We start from the raw sequence: 22126 nt of genomic DNA on the forward strand, positions 1-22126 counted from the left end.
GCTCTGAGGCCTGGGGGAGGGCTCACAGGATGGGAGGACACGGGCAGGGCGCCACACCGGGAATGACCAAGTAGGCCATGAAGATGAGTTTGGGTTTCATCTTCATGGTCACAGAATACAAGAAAAATGCATTGCAGAGGGAGAAACAGGAAGCTTGGAAATCAGTTCAGGAGAAAAGAGGAAGAAGGTCTGACGAAAGGCAGCGAAGTGCAGATGGAGAGAGGCTCAGGGTCAAGAGTTATTCAGAGGAGCCCCTGACAGGATTTGGGGTGGGGTATTGGGGATAGGCAGGGAGTGGAGTCCAGGATGAGGCCCTGGCCGCGGTTAGAAGGGGGAGATGCCCTTGTTGGCAAGAAGGAAGGAAAGGGGAGCAACAGATTTGAGGGCGAGGCCGGTGAGTTCTGTCTCAGACACTTTGGCTTCGAGCTGTTTACCCAGCCTGCAGCTGGGGGTGGTTGGCAGGCGGCGAGAACTCTGTAGTTCAAGGGTGCGGTCAGGGCTGCGGTGCAGAAGGAGGCCCCAGCATGTGAGTGGGCGCCGAAGCTTTAGAAGTGGCCCAGGTGGCCTGGGTGTGCACGGAGAAGGAGAAGTAAGGAGGGGGTCAGAACTCTGGGCCCTGCCGAGATTTAGCAGGTGCAGTGGGAGGTCGGCGGGGCGCCTGTGACAGACAGCTGGGAGAGACAGGGAGAGGTGAAGGAGGGCAACCGGCAAAGTGGTCTCGAGCGAGAGGAGGAGAGAGTGGTGAGGCCGGGGTGGCCAGCCAGGTCACTCTCCGTGGAGAGGTGAAGTAGGAGGCAGCCCCACAGCCTGGGGACTGTCGGCGGCCTCGGGGAGAGCACCTTCCAAGCAGCACGGGGAGTGACGTCCGGGGTGCTGCTGGGTCCCATCATTTCCCGCAAGTTGGCGGGAGTGGGGTAGGGAGTCCGGAAGATGAGCCAGCCTCCTGGCTCCGGTGTGGAGGACCGTGGCAGAGAGGGCAGCCTCCGGCCCGGAGCGGAGGTTGCTGGACTCTGACCCACGGGCGCAGTCCAGCCTGGCACCTGCTCTGGTAAGGAAAGTTTCCGTGGAACACAGCCGCGCCCATTCACATGCACATTCCCCATGGCTCCTCCTGTGCCCCCGTAGCAGAGCTGAGTAGTTGTGACAGAGGCCGGCTGACCCGCAGAGTCGAAAATCTTTCCAGAAAATGCTCTAAGGAGCTCAGGGAGGAATGGCGTTGGAACAGTGTGTTCAGACACGTTCATCCACCTGCTGAAGGTGATCCGGGCTAGCCCATTCAGAGTTCTTGCTGCTAGCCTTTGACCTTGAAAACTAAAGAAGGAAATGAACTCTGTGTTGAAGAGCTTCTTTCGTGAGCAGACCGTAAGGTGAGGGTTAAAGTGGTAATTCTCATTTAAAATGGTGACGACGAATGGCTGTTTCCCTTCAGAATGGCTTCTGAATCCTCAAAGTTCAAATCACACTTAAGAAGTTTTTTTAATTAAGTGAATTTTGGGGGGATTCTAAGTCTTCGGTGGCTACAATGGCATCTCTGCAACTGCGTGAACCCGAAAGCCCGTTTTGTCATTGCGCCAGATAACGGGTAAGGTGACGGAAGTGGCAATTTAGTCACTTAATTACATTCGTTTTCTCACTCACCCCATTTCCCGGAAGAAACCGTTTCAGGGAAGGAAGCGTGAATTGGAAAATGTATCCCGAATCAACTACTGTGTCTTTCTGTTTCTAGATAACCAGCAAAAGCAAGGAGTCCATATGGGAGTTCATCAAGAGTTTGCTGGATGCCTGGTCAGGCTGGGTGGTGATGCTGCTCATCGGCCTGCTGGCGGGTACGTGGAGGGCGCACGCGGTACCCCCCCGCCCCCCGCCCCCCGCCCCCCGCCCTGGGGACGGGGCTGGAGGTGCCGCGGAGCCTCAGAGCACCAACTCTTCCTGTTCAGGCTGGTGTTCTGAAAATGGACTGGTTCTCTTTTACCCCCGTGCAAGGGATTTATTACTTGAAATGCCTCAGAGCAAACTACACGACCATACACTTAACATAAAACGTATCATCAATAAGGCAAGACCCCAAGGCATGGGCCCAAATGCGGTCACTGGAAAAAAGCTGTAATTAGAGGGCCATGTCTGCGCAGCACACAGGTTTATGGCCATACTGGATTTTATCGAAAGCACATAGTTTGCATTCTGTAGTACCGGGTTATGTAGAAGGCAAGCAAGTATGGGAACACTTTGATCTCTAATAATAAAGCGCCGTATGAGAGTGGTCTTTACCAATACTGGCGGGCCCTGGAGTGAATCGTACACATCCTAGGATACTCAGAATAATCCGAGACCCCTGCAGGGCCTGAGGTAGGCCCAGAGCAAATATGTCCAGCCTGTGCGTTGTTCTGACCCTCAGGGACACTGCATCCTCCAATTTTTATAATCCCAGCACCATGCTTGCAAGCAGTCGATGTTTTCCAGAGTGAATGGAGGCGTATCTGGAGGGGAAACCTGCCCTTCTAATATCAAATGTACCAGCTCTCCATGGAAATTCTGTCCTGAGACGTTAATTTCCTTTTAGGAGGCTCTGAAGGTTAATGTCTAAGATTTAAAAAATCTGAGCACACTAACAGCGATTCCCTTAATAAAAATCACCTACCTGTAGTAACATAATAGTTATGGTTATAGGATTGATCAGTGAATGACTGTCATAAAGGCAGAATATAGTAAAAGCTGTGAGAAAGACAGAATACTAATGGGGCATAGATACAAATTGTGTGATTACAGAGGGTTTGGATTTCTGGGCATTCCTTCCTTTATCCCGTACACAGTTGTGGGAGGGGCTTGGTTGCCAGGGAGGGCAGCTGGCGCTGAAGAGCCAAGAGTGCTGAAGCGGGGATCCTTTTCCTCTTCTCACGGTGGCTGTTCTCGCATGTCCCCAATTTTAGCCTTCTGTTCCCAGGGGCAGCCCGGGTATAGACCAGCAGCAGTGTTGGCAGGGAATTCGATTTCACGCCTATACGGTGTTTCGCCACAAATTTGACTGCTTCCATGAACACCTTTGTAAGTGGGCAGGGGAGGAATTTGCTGGGAATTTTGATGTCTTTATTTAGAATAGATTTAAGAAACTGTATACCGTATCATTATTCTTGGCTTCTAGGCAGGAGAAATAAAGAGAGGGAATGCAGAAATCCGGAATAGATGTTCTAGTGTCTCGCCAGAGCAGACAGCACAGCATGGATTTATTGACTAATGTAAGAGCCCGACCGGGCTCTCTTGAACAAATCTGATATTGACCAGTTGGTTTCCTTGTCAACCCAATTTCCGCCAGTTCTTTCAGGAAGAATCACCTGGGGAATGAAAGCAAAACATCTGGCTGCCTGGGCTTCAAGTCAGTAGTATCCCGGGAGATGGTGCCCTAGCATTGGGTAAAGCCCCCTTCCTTTCTCCCAGCCCCCTCCACCTGTGATCCTAATGCGCAGCCAGGGTTGAGCACCCCCGCCGAAGGGTGCTCTGTGGCCCCTGCCCCCCAGACGATACAGGAAGAAGGTGAGAAGGGGATGACGCTGGCAGTGAAGGTGGCTAAAGTGTGCTGGCTAAAGTCAGCAAATTGTGTCCCCTTCACTTTTCTCCTCCCCAGTTCTCACAGTGCGGGAGGACTCAGGGGGTCCCCTTGCCTGGCCAGTCCTCTCTCCTCAGCGACACCCTGGACATTATATTTTGACTCCCATGATGGAGAGGCCCAAGCGGCGGCTCCTCTGCGGGGCGCTTATCGAGAGTCCCCACTGGGTGTCGCTGTTGTTCCACCGACCGAAGCCGAGCCGCGCGGCGCTGTCAGGCAAGTCAGCCCAGAAGACCGGGGGAAGGATGAGCTGATTGCAAACGAAATCTGGGATGATCACTGGGTCTCGCCCTTGGATATCTACAGGACTCCTCCCTCGCCTTCTTTAGGTCTTTTTTTTTTTTTTTGAAGATTTTATTTATTTATTTGAGAGAGAGAGAATGAGAGAGAGCGTGAGGTGGGGGAGGGTCAGAGGGAGAAGCAGACTCCCCGCTGAGCAGTGAGCCCGATGCAGGACTTGATCCCGGGACTCCAGGATCATGACCTGAGCCGAAGGCAGTCGCCCAACCGACTGAGCCATCCAGGCGCCCCTTCTTTAAGTCTTTGTGCAAATGTCTTACAATGCTTGAGGTATTCCCTGACCACCTTTTCTAAAAGTCACCTCTCCCTCTCACAGCCTCATCCCCCTCGCCCCAGTGTGTGCGTGTGTGTGTGTGTAAAAGCTTTATTAAGATATATTAAACATTCCATGCAGTTCACCTTGTCAAAGCGTACAGTGCAGCGGTTTCTAGCATATTCAGAGTTGTAAAACCATCACCGCACTCCATTTTAGAACATTCTTGTCAGCCCCCAGAGGACCTCCATACCCCTTGGCTATCAAGCCCTGCTGCCCCCAGCCGCCTCCCAGCCCCAGGAAGCTGCTCATCTCACTCTGTGTCTCTGTATATTTGCCTATTCTGGACATTTCGTATAAGTGGAATCCTACAGTATGTAGTCTTGTGGTTAGCTTTCTTCACTCGGTGTCCTGTTTCTAGGGTTCGTCCTGGAGTGGGCATCAGCGCTCCGTTCTTCTTTGTTGCCAAATACTATTCCATTGTGTGGCTGGACCACATTCGATTTCTTTGTTCAGCAATATGGGCCTATGGGCTGTTTCCACTTTTTGGCTACTGTGAATAGTGCTGCCGTGAGCATTCGTGTGCAAGTCTTCGCATAGGCGTATGTTTTCACGTCTCTTGGGTGCACACCTCGGAGTGGAATTGCTGGGTCAGATGGCAGCTCTGTGGTTAACTGTTTGAGGGACTGCCAGGCTGTTTTCCAAAGGGGCTGCACCCTTGTCACGTGCTGTAATTTGCTCCCTAGCACTTAACTGTCTTCTCACAGAGCCCTGATTTGCTTATGTTGTTCAGTGTCCTGTGCCCCCCCCCCCCCCCCCCCCCCCCCCCCCCGCCGATGTGCAGGTCCACAAAGGCTGGGAGCTGAGTCTGCTTTGTTCCCTGCCATATCCCCAGGGCGTGGAACAGGGACTAGCACATAGGAACTTGGTGCTTAGTAACTACCCCTTGAGTAAATGGATGGACCTGGGTTTTCTGATTTTCATTCCTTTATGGATTTATGGATATAAAGTTCCTGCCACGTACCCAACACAGATACAACAGTGGACAAGGCAGGTGGCCCTTGCCCACTTAGAGTGGACACAGAGCCTGGACATCTGGCCTGACCCCTACTTTGCGTACAAACCACACAACAGAATCTCCACCCCCCCCACACTTATGGACTAGACACCGTACACACACACACACTCATGTGATTAGGATATGAGAGGTATGATGATGGGGGAATGCCTGGGAGGTACATCTAGGCCAGACTTAGGAAATCAGGAAAGGCTTCTCGGAGGAGGTGATGTAAATATTGAATCTGGAAGATAAATAGGAGGTTGGCAGGTCTGGGAAGGACAGTGCTGATTGAGGTGGTGTAGAAAGGAGAGCCTGGTGCACTCCAGGAATGTGGTGTGGGTAGGATGGGGGCAGTTAGTGATGGAAAGAGATGAGGTGGGAAAGGTATGAGGGGCCAGCTGTTTGAGTCTGCCACCTGCTAAGGATTCAGGCGTTCTCCCAAGAACAGTGGGCAGCTTTTGATGTAACAGGAGAGCAGGGAAGGGTAAGCCCTGGTGCAGGTGTGCAGATGCAGATGGAGAATTGATGTTGTTATAAGGATCCAGTAAAAGTTTGAAAAATTTAGTAGCCTGAAAGTATTCCCTGCCTCCCTATTAGACTCTGGAATGGGTTATTCTAGAAAGAGATCCAAGGTAGCCTTCTGTGGGCCACTGCCCACACTTATTTATCTCACTTCTACCCGCCTTTAGTTACCTACTTATATAGATCCACAATCCCTTATCCATGATTTAAAAAATCCAGAAAGTTCTGATAAGTGGGATTTTCCAAATTTGGTGGCAAAACCTTACTTGAATGATGAGGCTATTATAGTCCTTATGCTTCCTTTTTGTCTGAATTGTCAGGTTTGCCTGAGAAATATTAATGTATGTGATCCCAGCATCAGGCCCCAGAAGCCACTGAGGGGGTTACCTCATTTATAGGGCCTATGTACCCTGTTTCTAGAATTTGGAAGGGGTCAATTTTAAAAGCTGCTTGGCCCCAGTGGCTTGTGATGACTTAAGCCCTGCATGTTTGTCGCTCCTGCTGGATTTAAGCCACCCAGGCACCACCTGTCCTTGGCCTCTGTTTCTCATGGGGCTGGGCACGGCCTTGCCCACAGCGGAAGTGCTCAGGAGACCTCTCCATGGCCCTTCCGCTGCGTGGTCGTAACCCCCCTCCCCCCACCCCGACTCCGGCTCGGTCTGCCTGGCTGCTGGGCTCCCACGTCGGCCCCCTGGCCCTGTGTTCTCCTGCCTCATCACAGGATGGTTCCTCTGAGTGGTTCTTGTTGCTTCTTCCAGGCACCTTGGCTGGGGTCATCGATCTTGCCGTCGACTGGATGACCGACTTGAAGGAGGGGGTCTGCCTGTCTGCCTTCTGGTACAGCCACGAGCAGTGCTGCTGGACTTCCAACGAGACCACTTTTGAGGACAGGGACAAGTGTCCCCTATGGCAGAAATGGTCGGAGCTGCTGGTGAATCAGTCGGAGGTGGGTTTCTGGGGTCCTGGCTGGGGACGCCCGCCATTCCACGGGCGCTTTGCAACCCCACTGGGCCTTCTGTGCCTGTCTGGGCTTCCTTCCAGGGTCTGTTCTGATAACTGTCCTTGGCTCAGTCCCAGCGCGACTTGGCTTCTTCCAGCTCTGATGTGCCAGCTAGAGCAGGATAAGCTTTCCCTACTGATTCACGTGCACGATATATGTATATATTTGTAAAAGTCTTGTTGTTTCTCTTACCAAGAGTGGTTTGCTGACTGTGCTGAAGAAGCAGCATTGCTTTGTATATCTTCTGATAAGTTATCTTTTCTTTTGTTGAAAACAATACGAGCTTTATGAGATATGATTCACATTCTGTATGGTTCTCCCATTTAAAGTGTACAGAGCACTAGCTCGTGGGAGATTCACAGAGTTGTGCTGCCATCACCACAGTACAATTTTAGAGCCCTTCATCATCCCAAAAGAAACCTGGTACCCATGAGCAGCCACTCCGCACTCCTCCCAACCCACCAGCCCTAAGCAACCTCTGATCTCTCTGTCTCCAAGTGGAATCCTACATGATGTGGACTTTGGTGTCCCACTTCGTTCACTCAGCATCCTGTTTTTTAGGTTCATTCATGTTGTAGCATAAACTGGCGTTCCCTTCCTTTTCGTGGCCGAATCCTGTTTCATTGTATGGCTAGACCGTATTTATCTACTTCATAGTTGAGGAACACGGGCTGCTTTCGCTCTTGTGCTGTTAGGAACGATTTTGTTTTGAACGTTTGTACACAGGTTTTTGTGTGGGCATATTTTTCATCTCTCTTGGGTCTAGACTTAGTCGGGGAATTGGTGGGTCCTATGGCAACTCTGTGTTAAGCCTTTTGAGGAATATTTTCCAGAGTGATCTTGCCATTTTCCAACCCCACCAACTGCGTGTGAGGGTTTCTGTTGGCCCACCTCCTTGTCAGCACTTGTGATAGTCTGGATTCGATTCTAGCCATCCTAGCAGGTGTGACGTGCCATCTCAGTGTGGTTTAAGTACTCGTCTTCCAGTGCATTTTAGGAGTGTATTGTGGAAGATGTTTCTGGGCCTTCTGTGATAGGAGTGTTCGGTGAACTACAGACTGGCACTTGCCTTCACGGCGCTTAGAGCTTCACATCTGTCCAAAAGTCTTCATTCGGGAAGAAGGTTAACTTGTAACTGAATTCAGTGGCGATTATGGTGACTCTGGGTCATGGACAGATCAGAAACCCAGGTGGGGCAGGGGAGCTCGGTTGGCGAGATTCACATGAGGGGTAATGCGAGGATGTATTTCTGGAAGATGGATGTGCTTTATCCCTTTTCTCCTCCACCCTGCAACCACACACTCTTTTTTTTTTTTGCCCGATACCACAGCTGAAGGATATGTGGAGTGCACTTGGCCATTTTGCTAAACCTCTTCCTCAGTGGAATTGAAAATTAATTCCTTCCAATCTCAGAAGTAGACAGGGATCTTGAAATCTCACACATTCTCAGTGCTCTCCATTACTTCCCCCAAAAGTCTCTATTTGGGTTGATGGGAGTGGGCAGGCAGAATTGGCTGGACACCGTATTTTATTTCTTGTCTCCTGCCTGCACTATGTTTTTTTGGGGGGGAAATATGGCTGTCCATGTTTTCAACCGTTTCTAAGATTTATACTTTGATTCAAAGAATCACTGTTAGCAAGAATGAGAAGTTATTTTTAATCTCAAAAAAGTATGGTTTTAAGTGGGTGAAGAGTATTCCTCAGTCCGATTTCTCTTGCATAGGGTTGAATATACGTGATTGTAAAGGCCTCCAGGTCTCCTGGAACGTGGTTTTGCATTTAATAGACGCACATGTGGCCCTATCCATAGCCTGACTTGTAGGTGACCTCGCTTTCCTTCGCCCCTCGCTTGACTAATCCAGATGGTGGCAAGAAGCTGAGGCCGAGAGAAATGTCTCCACCCAGCAGACCAGGTCCTCAGCATCAAAGACCCCAGACTGCGTGTTTGGTTCAGAGAGCATTCTTCATTCATCAGATAATTTGGAATTACTATTCAGAGCATTTAGAGGGAAAAACGCGTGCCCCGGGGCCACAGCGGGTTTCAGTGCTGCGGCTTGCGCCGCCGTGGGTGGGGCCTTCATGAAGGCCGGGGAGGCCGCTGCACCGCAGCCGAGACCCGTCGAACCTTCTAGGGGCTCCGCGGCAGAGTTTTCGGCGTCACGCCTTTCATGACCTCTAGCGCGAGTGACGACGCCAGCCGAGGGCTGTCCGCCGCATCCATGCAGGCGGAGATCTCCGCCGGTGGAGGGCACGTGGAAACAGCTCCCGGAGGGACGCCCGGGGCTGGGTTGGTGTGTGCCTGCCGTCGCAAGAGCGGACACAGGGCCGGACGCGAAGCTGCGCAAGGCCCCGAAGCTCCCGCTGCCCGGGGGGAGGGGCGGGGGGCCGGGGGGCCGGGGGGAGGGGCGGAGCTCGGCGCCGCCAAGGCTCACGTGTTCTTTCTTGTTTTGTGTGTGTTGTCCAGGGTGCCAGTGCTTACATTCTGAATTACCTCATGTACATCCTGTGGGCATTGCTGTTTGCCTTTTTGGCCGTCTCCCTGGTGCGCGTGTTTGCACCATATGCCTGTGGCTCGGGTATACCAGAGGTGAGTGGGGGCCGAATTTCTCTTGTGCCAATAATAAGAAAAGCAAATACTTACGTAGCACTTAGGTGCCAAGCACAGTCCCGAGCATTTGGTATCTCTTAACTCCTTGAGTCCTTCCGGTGAGCCTGTGAGGCAGGCTCTGCTATATTTCATGTGATAGTTGAGGAAACTGAAGCACAGAGAGGTTAAGCAACTTGCCTGAGGTCACACAGCTGGTTAGCTGCAAGTTGAACCCAGCTGTCTGGCTTCAGGATTTATGCTCTGTATTCAGGATTTATGCTCTTTTGCTTCTCAGATGATTAAATTCTTGTCTTTGCAAACCAGGCATAACTCTTAAAGCCTGTGGAATCTGAGTTCATTAACCACATACATAAATGTGGCACTTGAGAAACTTGTCAGTGCATCTGTGACGTCATGTGAAAAAAGACAGTAACGGAGGTTTGTTGCTCGGAACGTTGACTGATGAGTCAACTCTCTTATGAGTCAACTCCCTTGCCACGTTTTGCTCCTCTGGTGACAGGGTAATAGCAATCTCTAAAATACGTAATTCCACATTCAGGGCATGCACCGAGAATGCACCCCTGTGAGTTAGAGTTCTTATATCGTCTAGCACTCTCATATAATCTGAGTGTGAGGGAGGTGACCTCACTGATCGAGAAGAATGCCTGAGATTAAACTTCAAATCTAGGAGGCTACAATAATGATAATTGAGCAAGTTCCTCCAAAAGGCCAGAGAGTGAACATTTTAGCCAGAAAGAAGTTTAAAAGTTCTCATATTGGGGTGTCTGGGTGGCTCAGTCGAGTAAGTGACTGATTCTTGTTTTCAGCTCAGGTCATGATCTCAGGGTCGTGAGATGGAGCCCTGCGTGGGGCTCCTCACTTAGCTCGGCATCTGCTTGGGAATCTCTCTCCCTCCCTCTGCCCCTTCCCCCTGCGCTCTCTCTCTACAACAAATAAATAAATATGTTTTTTAAAAAGTTATTATATTGTCACGATTATCAAGCTGGTGCTTCAGCAGTGCCCCTAGAGGTGGAGATGGTGAGTTTAAAGATGCGACCCGTGGTGGCAACAGACCCATATTGGTCCCTGCTCCCCTGTACCCACACTCTTTGGTGGTACTTGCCGACACAGCCGCTGTTCCGGGCAGTTCTTGGACAGGGCTGGAGTAATTGAAAGATTGTCAAAAGCGGGCGCCTGGGTGGCTCAGTCGGTTAAGCGACTGCCTTCGGCTCAGGTCATGATCCTGGAGTCCCGGGATCGAGTCCCGCATCGGGCTCCCTGCTCGGCAGGGAGTCTGCTTCTCCCTCTGACTCTCCCTCCTCTCATGCTCTCTGTCTCTCATTCTCTCTGTCTCAAATAAATAAAATCTTAAAAAAAAAAAAAAAAAGATTGTCAAAAGCAAAGCCCAACGTTGTCCTGTTCAGGAAAGAGAGAAAAATAGAGTATGTCATGCTGACTTTTTGTTGGTTTGCATTGACATACTGCGGCAGGAACCAGAAGAGCAAGCCGCAGCACCATGCTGTTGCCTTCGTAGAGTCCGTTCTGCTCCCGTGCGGCACGGGCGTTCCTGCAGGTCCCGGGCTGTGCAGCAATGCACGGGCAAGCCCTGCGCCCTGGCGAGCAAACGGCAGCAGGAGCCCAACAGTCAGAAACTGCATCAGCGACGCATGTGAAAAGATAGAAGCCTAGAAAAACAGTAGCCCAGGGGCGCCTGGGTGGCTCAGTTGGTTGGGCATCTGCCTTCGGCTCGGGTCCTGGTCCCAGGGTCCTGGGATCGAGCCCCGCATCGGGCTCCCTGCTCGGCGGGAAGCCTGCTGCTCCCTCTCCCTCTGCCTGCCGCTTCCCCTGCTTGTGCTCCATCGCTCTGATAAATAAATAAAATCTTAAAAAAAAAAACAACAACCCAGTAGCCCAGTTTACACGTGTGAAACAGTTAAGAAACACAGACTCGCCAGCGCACGTGTGAGCTTGTAGACATTGGAGGCCCACGCTGTGTGCGTTTTGTGCCTTCCTGCGCAGCTCCGTTCTGGTGGTGGCATTTTCTGCGTAGTTCCGTGTTTCTCCCAGATGAAATTGGGCATAAACAGACGCGAAATTTACATTATGCTCTAGTTCTTCCCCAATGCCTCAATCACACTGGAACAAATTTGTGTTTTCAAAACCAGCGTTACGGCAGAACGGACTGTGTCGTATTTGGTATCTTAAGACCCAAGGCCCCCTGGACGCTAAAGAGCACAGACTGGTGTTGGCCTCTCCGTTTGATGACCCCACTGCCTGACAGTAGGCTTTTTTGGACCCAAGCTACCTTTCCAAAATGAGCAGGTGGCCGATGGGGAATTGGAAAATTTAAAGCAGCAATAAAAGGGGTGATGGCAATCCCATCGTCCCCTTCCAAGAACCAGAGACACATGGCTCAGCTTGTGATCTTGTAGACAGACAGGGGGCTTGGACGTGAGCTCTGTCTGGGAGGGGCTGCCTGGACTTGGTCTTCGTCCAAAGCGGGCATCTATTTGTGACAGCTGAACTCGAAAGGAGTTAAATCCGAAGCCGAGCATGACGTTCCCTATGTGGTGGACGTGCAAGCCACACACTGGTGTGCATGAAACTCAGGAGAGCTGTAGCAAGTGAAAAAAGTGGCAAAAGAATATATAAAGTATGGTTCTATTTATACAAAGTCCACAAACAGCCACAGTGAAACCACACACTGTTTCGTGACACACGTGTATGCTCGATGTATAAAGGTAGGCAAGGAAATGATTGGGCTCGGGGAGCAGGAAGGTTCCACCAAGGAAGCAAACACAGGGCTTTCATAGGTACCCATTCTTCTCTGAAATGTGCTGGTGGGTACAGGGTGCTTGTTTTATTAATACACTTTTTTTTTTTTTTGAGTTATACCAATACCCACTGATTTATTTTACCAGTTTTTTTTTATTCTTATGTTAATCCCCATACATTACATCATTAGTTTTAGATGAAGTGTTCCATGATTCATTGTGCATAACACCCAGTGCTCCATGCAGAACGTGCCCTCCTCAACACCCACCACCAGGCTAACCCATCCTCCCACCCCCCTCCCCTCAAGAACCCTGTTTGTTTTTCAGAGTCCATTGTCTCTCATGGTTCGTCTACCCCTCCGATTTCCCCCCATTCATTCTTCCCCTCCCGCTACCTTCTTCTTCTTCTTTTTTTTTCCTTAACATATATTGCATTATTTGTTTCAGAGGTACAGATCTGAGATTCAACAGTCTTGCACAATTCACAGCGCTTACCAGAGCACATACCCTCCCCAGTGTCTATCACCCAGTCACCCCATCCCTCCCACCCCACCCCCCACTCCAACAACACTCAGTTTGTTTCCTGCGATTAAGAATTCCTCATATCAGTGAGGTCATATGATACGTGTCTTTCTCTGTTTGACTTATTTCGCTCAGCATAACACCCTCCAGTTCCATCCACGTCGTTGCAAATGGCAAGATCTCATTCCTTTTGATGGCTGCATAATATTCCATTGTATACATATACCACATCTTCTTTATCCATTCATCTGTCGATGGACATCTTGGCTCTTTCCACAGTTTGGCTATTGTGGACATTGCTGCTATAAACATCGGGGTGCACGTATCCCTTTGGATCCCTACTTATTAATACACTTTTAACCATATATTACATGTAACAGATTCATTTCTCAATTTGTGAAAGAGTTCACAATCTTTTTTTTTAAAGTTTTATTTATTAGAGAGAGAGTGTGCCCGAGCGGGTGGGGGGAGGGGAGAGAGAGCACAGAGGCAGAGGGAGAGGCAGACTCCCCACTGAGCAGGGAGCCCCACACGGAACTCGATCCCAGGACCCCGGGATCACTCCCTGAGCCCAAGGCAGACGCTTGACTGAGCCACCCAGGCGCCCCCACAGTAATCTCTTTAAGTGCCAGGAACCCAGTGGAGGTTTTATAATTAAGTTTTGGTTAGTATGACTCGGTAGTAGCAGAATTCTCACTATCACTATGGGACAGCTTTAAATTCCTAACCTTAGGGTCCAGCTCTTGGAGGAAAGGGACAGAGTAAAAAGGAAATGTAGATAAATGTTTCATGCATAAAGAACCTCCTAGTCAAAACCTGGCTAGCTGTGTAAACCGACTTCACTCGAATTGAGATGCAGGCCCATTCTCCCTCATTTTAGCAAAGGTACTCACTGAGCTATTCAGAAAATAAACCCTTCGTCCGTGGCTTGAAGTGTCAGAGCGCACTTGGGCGGTGGTGCCCTTCGGCACATTTACACACTGCGCATTCTCCCTAGCGTTTGCTTCTGAAACATTTTGATTGCCTGGAATGGACGTTCCTTTGGAAACATTTTTATTTTATTTTATTTATTTATTTAATTTATTTTTAAAAGATTTTATTTATTTGACAGCGAGAGACACAGTGAGAGAGGGAACACAAGCAGGGGGAGTGGGAGAGGGAGAAGCAGGCTTCCCGTTGAGCAGGGAGCCCGATGCGGGGGTCGATCGCAGGACCCTGGGATCATGACCTGAACGGAAGGCAGACACCTAACGACTGAGCCACCCAGGCGCCCCTGGAAACATTTTTAAAAATGCAGATTTAGAGGACATTTATTTTTGTGTATTAAATGCTCTTGTTTAAGCTCTATAAAGCACATTGAAAAGTGTTCTTGGCTATGGGGAGTTAGAGAGAAGAAGGCAAGGGTGTCCCTCTTTCTGTCACTGTTTGCTTTGTTGGTAGAACCCCTGTTGACTCTATAAGAAATCACGTCCCCTTAGAACTTGCTTTGAATTGATGTTTCAGTTCATTACAAAAAGTGAGCACTCTCACAAATATTTATTTACCAGAAAGGTTTTACCTTTAACACCAGCAAGTTGCAAAACCACCCCAATACATCCCGTGAAAGCACTGCTTGATTCGGTCTCTATTAATTCATACTAAGTAAGTGATTAGGTTTTGGCATTTCCCGGGAATGAATTTGCTTTCTTTAGTCCCTAATTTGATCATGACAATTTTATAAAATCATTATAGAGAATTACAAAATACCTATTACATTGTTCATTTCACCACATGTCGTGGCTGGCAGAGGCTCAGGTAATTTAGATGCTTGTAATCTTCTAAATGCTATTACACTCTTAAACTGTACCCTAGGGTCCAAATCCACATTAACTAACTGACAAAAAATTATAGATAATTTTATTCGAGGCAACACAAAAGGGCAGGACTGTGGCAGGCATAATAAAACATCCCTTAAATAAAGAGATCTGCGATCCCCCGAGCACGGGCTCAAATAAGCCAACTACCACTAGTTAAAGACCACTTTCACCACCGGTACTCTGTCCGCCATTAGTGAGAGGCTAGTTCAGGAAACACTGTCCGACTGTCTAGCTAGAAGACCTCACTCGTGCTTTAAAGGAAGGAGCTCATTGAGTTCTTGGGAAATGCGTGCCTGCACGCTCACTCACGTGGTCTTTCTCTGTGAATTAAGAAACAGATCTCTATCGGGGCGCCTGGGTGGCTCAGTTGGTTAAGCGACTGCCTTCGGCTCGGGTCATGATCCCAGGGTCCTGGGATCGAGCCCCACATCGGGCTCCCTGCTCAGCAGGGAGTCTGCTTCTCCCTCTGACCCTACCCCCTCTCATGCTCTCTCTCTCTATCTCATTCTCTCTCTCAAATAAATAAAGAAACATCTCTATCAATAATGCCTGAGGTGACGTTGCTCCATTCATATGCCTTTAAAATTTTGAGGATTAGCTCACTTCACGACCCGCCCCGAATCGCCAAAGGTGACATGATGCCGGAGAGTGTTTTGGGACCGTCCCCTGAGTAAGGAGAAATGAGGAATACCCGTACTACTCTTTTCAGGAATGGAGCAGTGATTCTCCACCTGGGCTGCATTTTCGAATTACCCGGGGAGGCTGTATCCCCAGGTATATCCCATGGCTGTATGCCATGCCTGGGATATGCCTCAGACCAACTCCATCAAATCTCCGGGGGGAGAGCCAGTCCTCACTGGTATCTAATTCCCCAGGTGATTCCAGTGAGCGTCAAGGCCTTGAGAAGGGCTTGAGGACTGTAATAGCTCTTTTTTTTTTTCTAAATTTTTATTGTTATGTTAATCACCATACATTACATCATTAGTTTTTGATGTAGTGTTCCATGATTCATTGTTTGTGCATAACACCCAGTGCTCCATGCAGAACGTGCCCTCTTTAATACCCATCACCAGGCTAACCTGATCCTCCCACCCCCCCTCCCCTCTAGAACCCTCAGTTTGTTTTTCAGAGTCCATCGTCTCTCATGGTTTGTCTCCCGCTCCGATTTCCCCCCCTTCATTCTTCCCCTCCTGCTATCTTCTTCTTCTTTTTTTTCTTAACATATATTGCATTATTGGTTTCAGAGGTACAGATCTGTGATTCAACAGTCTTGCACAATTCACAGCACTCATCATAGCACACACCCTCCCCAGTGTCCATCACCCAGCCACCCCATCCCTCCCACCGCACCCCGCACTCCAGCAACCCTCAGTTTGTTTCTTGAGATTAAGAATTCCTCATATTAGTGAGGTCATACGTATCATATGACCTGTAATAGCTTTTTGAGACATTGATTTCTGGGCAGAGCAGTGTCCACTAGGAGGCACTTTGAAGATATGCAAATATCCTGACACTGACAAGAGATAACCTTGTCCCATTGTGTGTTATGCAGCGGGAAAACCGAAATTGACCAGATTTCATTGGCTGACTCACTCATCATAGGCTTGTAAATTGCCAGCTCACACAGTGAACATTCACTCCATTTCAGCCAGTTGTTGGGAGAGGTTGAAGGTAAAAAATTACCCATTGGTGATACTTCTGTATCCAAAGATCGGGGTTTTAGGTAAAGAGGACTCCAGTATATGAACTTCATCACTGAGATTGGCACCCAGTTGAATTCTAAAAGCGTAAGGCGGACTGCACCATTAGGAAGAAAGCCATTATTTGCCTTTTTTGGCCTTTACAAAATGTGGCAGATCTGAAAATGGAACAAGACGACTCTACCTATAGTCAAAGTCCTTCTCAATACCAGAGGGCAGAATTCAATGGAAGGGAAGGAGTTGTCCTGGCGTCAATCATCTTTACATCCCCTGGAGATGTGTTATTAGAATGTTGAGCCTCTTCTTTTTCCAACATCGTGTTAAGAATATTTTCAAGCCTACAGAAAAGTTGAAATAATTGCACAGTAAACTCCCATACCCCTGGCCTGCAGCAGGGGTCAGCAGACTTTTCCAGTAAAGGGCAAGGAGTCACTATTTTAGGCTTTGTGAGCCGAGAGGCAAAATCTAGCAACTATTCTCAGTAAAAGACTAGTAGTCTTGTTTATAAACTACATTTAAAAAATGTTAAAAGCACCCTTAGTTCGTGGGTCATACAAAAGCAGGCAGTGGACTGGATTTGGCCCACGGGCCATAGTTTGCCGACCCCGACCTACAGCTGAGTTGACCTTTTGTTCTATTTGCTTTGTCACAGAGCTCGCCAGCTTTCTGTCTCTTTATCTTGAACTTCCCTCGATAATCAAAAATTAACAGTTAAAATCAACAGATACATGTTTCTCTTCAACACAACAGAGGGTAACATGAACAGGATAAAATGCCATAAAGAAAATGAGACCCTGATAATTACTTCTTCAGTCCTCATTATGATCTCTTATTACTTCAGAAATTATTTTTTTTTTAAGTTCTTTTTTTTTTCTTTTAAAGATTTCTTTATTTATTTGTGTGTGTGTGTGTGAGAGAGAGAGTGCGGCGGGGGGTGGTGGTGGGAAGGGCAGAGGGAGAGAGAGTCTTAAGCAGACTCTGCACTGAGCATGGAGCCTGACGCAAGGCTCGATCCTGTGAACCTGAGATTAGGACCTGAGCTGAAACCAAGAGTCGGATGCTTAACCGACTGCACCACTCAGGCGCCCCTACTTTAGAAATTCTTTTTTTTTTTTAAAGATTTTATTTATTTATTTGAGAGAGAGAGAATGAGAGACAGAGAGCATGAGAGGGAGGAGGGTCAGAGGGAGAAGCAGACTCCCTGCCAAGCAGGGAGCCCGATGTGGGACTCGATCCCGGGACTCCAGGATCATGACCTGAGCCGAAGGCAGTCGCTTAACCAACTGAGCCACCCAGGCGCCCCCTACTTTAGAAATTCTTTTTTTTTTTTTTAAGTTTATTTATTTATTTGAGAGAGAGAAAGAACACAAGCGAGCAGAGGAGCAGAGGAGGGGAACAAGCAGACTCCACGCTGAGCGCAGAGCCCGATGTGGGGCTTGATCTCACCACCGTGGGATCATGACCTGAGCCGACGGCAGACGCTTAACCATCTGAGCCACCCAGGCGCCCCTACTTTAGAAATTCTTAAGATGTGCTACGCATCGAATGGTTTCAAGTTACCATTAATATAAAATTATATGTTATAAATTCTGTTAATATGAAATTATAGTCAAATCCAACACTAAGGTAGCTTCTCCTTGGTATGATCAAGTGAGTCTAGTGCTGGGGAATTAGTTACTTCCCTCGCTGCGGCTTCACAGCGGCTCACTCACCCTCGTTCTCCATCCTCTGTTTCAGATAAAGACCATTTTGAGCGGCTTTATCATCAGGGGCTACTTGGGGAAGTGGACCCTGCTGATCAAGACCGTCACCCTGGTGCTGGTGGTGTCCTCCGGCCTGAGCCTGGGGAAAGAAGGGCCGCTGGTGCACGTGGCTTGCTGCTGTGGCAACTTCTTCAGCAGCCTTTTCTCCAAGTACAGCAAGAACGAGGGCAAGAGGCGCGAGGTGAGCAGGCTCCGCTCCGATCTGCAGTGACGGCCTCTTCTGGAAGCCCTGTCCCGGCTCACCTGCATTGCAGGTTTGCATGGCAGGGCTGGGGGCTTACACAGAGCTCTTTGCCTCGCAGGTGCTCTCTGCCGCCGCCGCTGCCGGAGTCTCCGTGGCCTTTGGGGCTCCAATCGGGGGTGTGCTCTTCAGTCTTGAGGAGGTGAGGAGGGGTGGCGGGTGGGGGGACGGATTCGTGGTTCCGGGGGCTGAGGAACATGTCGATGGCTAGCACAGCGGGAGACCTCCATCTCCAACCCTTTGAGGACTGCATTCGAAGGAGTATTGACAAGATTCCTGCAGCTCATTAAGAAGCCACAGTTTTTGCTGTTAAATATGTTTTCAAGTATTATTTTAAAAATTGCCAATTTTTTTTTTTTAATTTTGCAGTCTCTCTTTCTCCTAACTTAATGAGGCATTTCTGTTTTTGGCAACCCGAATGGATCTATTCCAGGGGTCAGCAAATGTTCTCTGCAAAGGGCCAGAGAGTAAATATTCTAGGCTCTGTGGGTCTTCCGGTCTCGGTTGGAACTACTCAGCTTTGTCATTATAGTGGGAAAGCCGCCACACACAACACTCACATGAGTGGGCATGGCCCCATTCCAATAAAACTTTCCTTGTGGATGCTGGAGTGTGCATCTTACATAATTTTCATATGTCACAAAACATTGCTTTTCTTTTTTTTTTTAAAGATTTTATTTATTCGACAGAGAGAGACACAGCGAGAGAGGGAACACAGGCAGGGGGAGTGGGAGAGGGAGAAGCAGGCTTCCCGCCGAGCAGGGAGCCCGATGCGGGACTCGATCCCAGGACCCTGGGATCATGACCTGAGCCAAAGGCAGATGCCGAACCGACTGAGCCACCCAGGCACCCCAAAATATTGCTTTTCTTTTGAATATGTTGAATATTACAAAATATTTCTTTTTGACCCCCAGCATTTAAAAACGTAAAAATCCATTCTTAACTCATGGGCCATACAAATACATTTGCCGGGCCAGGGTTTTCCAACCCTTGACCTATTCCGTTGTCTGTAGAATCAGATCCAGAGGTTTATTTGATTTTAAGAGGGTCTTTGTGACATAAACAGAATTAGGATGAAGTATTTTCATTTCTCTTAAAAAATAGCTCAGACACATCTTGACTAGTATCTGTTCCACTTTTAGACACTGAGTCCTTTAAATACTTCATTGTTGCCTCTTGGTGATAATGAACCCTAGCCTGAGGAAGTCAGTACTGCCCATCTTTGGTCTGTGTGACTGTCCCACTGGGTGGCTGCCGATCAGGGGCTGGGGGTTCAGGGCAGCCCTTTCTTCGGCCAGTCTCATTTTCTCCTTGTTCGTCCCAGGTCAGTTACTACTTTCCCTTGAAGACCTTGTGGAGGTCCTTTTTTGCGGCCCTGGTGGCAGCCTTCACGCTGCGATCCATCAATCCTTTTGGGAACAGCCGTCTCGTTCTCTTTTACGTGGAATACCACACGCCCTGGTACATGGCCGAGCTCTTCCCCTTCATCCTGCTTGGGGTCTTCGGAGGCTTGTGGGGAACCCTCTTCATCCGCTGCAACATCGCCTGGTGCAGGAGGCGCAAAACCACCAAGCTGGGCAAGTACCCAGTGCTGGAGGTCATCGTGGTGACCGCCATCACCGCCATCAGCGCCTACCCCAACCCCTACACGCGCCAGAGCACGAGCGAGCTCATTTCCGAGCTGTTCAATGACTGCGGCGCCCTCGAGTCCTCCCAGCTCTGTGACTACATCAACGACCCCAACATGACCCGGCCTGTGGATGACATCCCGGACCGGCCGGCCGGCGTCGGAGTTTACACGGCCATGTGGCAGCTGGCCCTGGCGCTGATCTTCAAAATCGTCATTACCATCTTTACGTTTGGCATGAAGGTCAGTGAAGGGGAAGGAGGGGGTGGGGCGGGGGGACAGTTCATCTCCTCCTCGCCAGGATAAAATGGCGACGGGGTGGGGGGCAGTTCATCTCCTCCTCCTTGCCAGGGTAAAATGGTGACCGGGGTGGGGGGGCGGGGAACAACTGACCCTTACTGACCGTTTTCTCGTGCCGGGCACTTGACGTTCTTTTTAATTACCAAGAAGCAATGCTTTTGATAAGCAACACGCCTGATAACTAGATTGTAATCACTTTACAAGTGAAGAAGCGAAGGCTCAGAGTATGTCATCCACACAGAGCTGTGTGTAGCTTGAGGAATTTTCATAAAACGCACGCTTGTGTAATGAGCACCCAGGAGCCGAAGCAGAACATTTCAAACCCTGCAGAACCCCTGTAGTGTTCCCCTACTGTTGCTTTTTGTGCGGGACTTTTATGATTTGTTTCATTTTAAAAAGGCTAAGAAGCTGTGTACCTGAGTGTGTAATGGTCAAACACAAACCTGAATTTTTGCCTTAGGAGCAGGGGTGGGTGGACTTTATTAAACAGCCAACTGTCTCCGATCTGCCGTCTCCAAGCAAAGGGATTATTTGTGTGTCTGAGGAAGATGGTAGCAGCCTCTTCTGGTGCCTGCGGGGAGAAGTTTACTTTGCAGTTACAGGGAGTTAAATGACTAGGAATCGGGGGTTGGGGGGCACTCAGAAAGGAAGTTTCTTCTTCAGGAACATCCCAAAGTCTAGAAATCATCCTCGAGGATCCAAACTTAACCTGGAATTTGGTTATAAATCCACTTCCATCCTCAGCTCGATGACTATCTTGGGCAACTCCCAGGCAGGATTGGGGATCACTTGCAGTGTCCATGAACATGGAGAGTCAGGCACGTTCTCTAGCCCACGTCCGATCACTAGATAAACGAAAGTGCATTTCCACACCACAAAATGTGATACACACTGCCACCAAGATCTTCTAGTTTTCATAGTCTAGTTCTTTGCTGCCTTTCACTGGGCGTGAAAATATTCAGAATACTTCTTGGAAAGTAGTTCGTTAGGAAGAGGGAACGGCCCCTGTCTCTCTGGCAGGTGTCGGGCCACTGTATCCTCACCGGGACAGTGAGCCCGTGAGAAGCTTCCGAAGGTGCTGGGCAGCGGCACCGAGCTGCTTGGTTTGACTTGTGAACGGTCGCACGCCTTTCTTTTCCATTCTCATGCTGCGGCTTGACATTTAATTTTAAAAGCTAATGTGAATGATGCGCAAGGGGAGAAAGTGGTGAGTACAGTTCAAATGTTACTTGCAGTGGGGCTTCTCATTCTTTAATCCCCAGCAGGAGAACCAGGCCCACTCTTGAAGGAGAGGAAACAAAAGTGTAAAACTGCATTCTGTCCAAGTCACAGTAGCTAGGACTGACTAAACGGGTGAAGCCACTTGTCCCGCTTTATCCCTGCGGACCTCTGTTTGGAAGCATTGTGCCTCCTCTGAAGACAAGTGCAGGGCGAGCGTGTTGCCAGGGGTCGACTGCTCACCGGGAGCAGGGAAGCGGGCATGCGGACCTTCCCTCATACTTCTCTTCCCTGTGTGCCCCCGCAGATCCCCTCAGGCCTCTTCATCCCCAGCATGGCCGTGGGAGCCATGGCGGGCAGGATGGTGGGGATCGGCGTGGAGCAGCTCGCTTACCATCACCATGATTGGATCGTCTTCAGGAACTGGTGCAGGCCCGGAGCAGACTGTGTCACCCCCGGACTTTATGCCATGGTGGGAGCTGCGGCCTGCCTAGGTACAGGCACGGGTGGGCCGGGCTGGGGCGGGCCGGGCCGCAAGGAAAGCTGAGCTAGGCCAAGCGTCGTCACCAGGCCGCGCTGGCTTTGGGCACCGGTGAGAAGGAGGACGTGGGCTCGAGTGCTGGCATTCTCAGGATAGGCCAGGTTGTGTTGCTGTCGCAGGTAAGGCGCTAAATCTCAGTGGCTTAACACACCAGGGCTTAGAGCTTGCTCATCATATGTGGTCGGCTCTCATTATTCGTGGAGCCCATATTTGGGGATTTGCCTATGTGCTAAAATGTGTTGGTGACCCCTAAGTCAATGC

At 49.5% G+C, this 22126-nt stretch overlaps 1 protein-coding gene across 2 annotated transcripts in view; it reads left to right on the forward strand.

The window, feature by feature from the left end:
• Window positions 1-22126, forward strand: part of CLCN4 (chloride voltage-gated channel 4) — a 67854-nt gene that overhangs the window by 27214 nt on the left and 18514 nt on the right. For both annotated transcript variants that reach the window (XM_035029688.1, XM_035029687.1), the window contains 7 exons: window positions 1727-1826; window positions 6495-6682; window positions 9201-9323; window positions 17913-18119; window positions 18241-18321; window positions 19504-20049; window positions 21632-21818. In XM_035029688.1, coding sequence (XP_034885579.1) covers window positions 1727-1826; window positions 6495-6682; window positions 9201-9323; window positions 17913-18119; window positions 18241-18321; window positions 19504-20049; window positions 21632-21818 — 1432 coding nt within the window. The remainder of the gene's footprint in view (window positions 1-1726; window positions 1827-6494; window positions 6683-9200; window positions 9324-17912; window positions 18120-18240; window positions 18322-19503; window positions 20050-21631; window positions 21819-22126) is intronic.

Source organism: Mirounga leonina, unplaced genomic scaffold, assembly GCF_011800145.1.
Source record: "Mirounga leonina isolate KUSES-001 unplaced genomic scaffold, KU_Mleo_1.0 Mir_268, whole genome shotgun sequence".
Taxonomy (NCBI): domain Eukaryota; kingdom Metazoa; phylum Chordata; class Mammalia; order Carnivora; family Phocidae; genus Mirounga; species Mirounga leonina.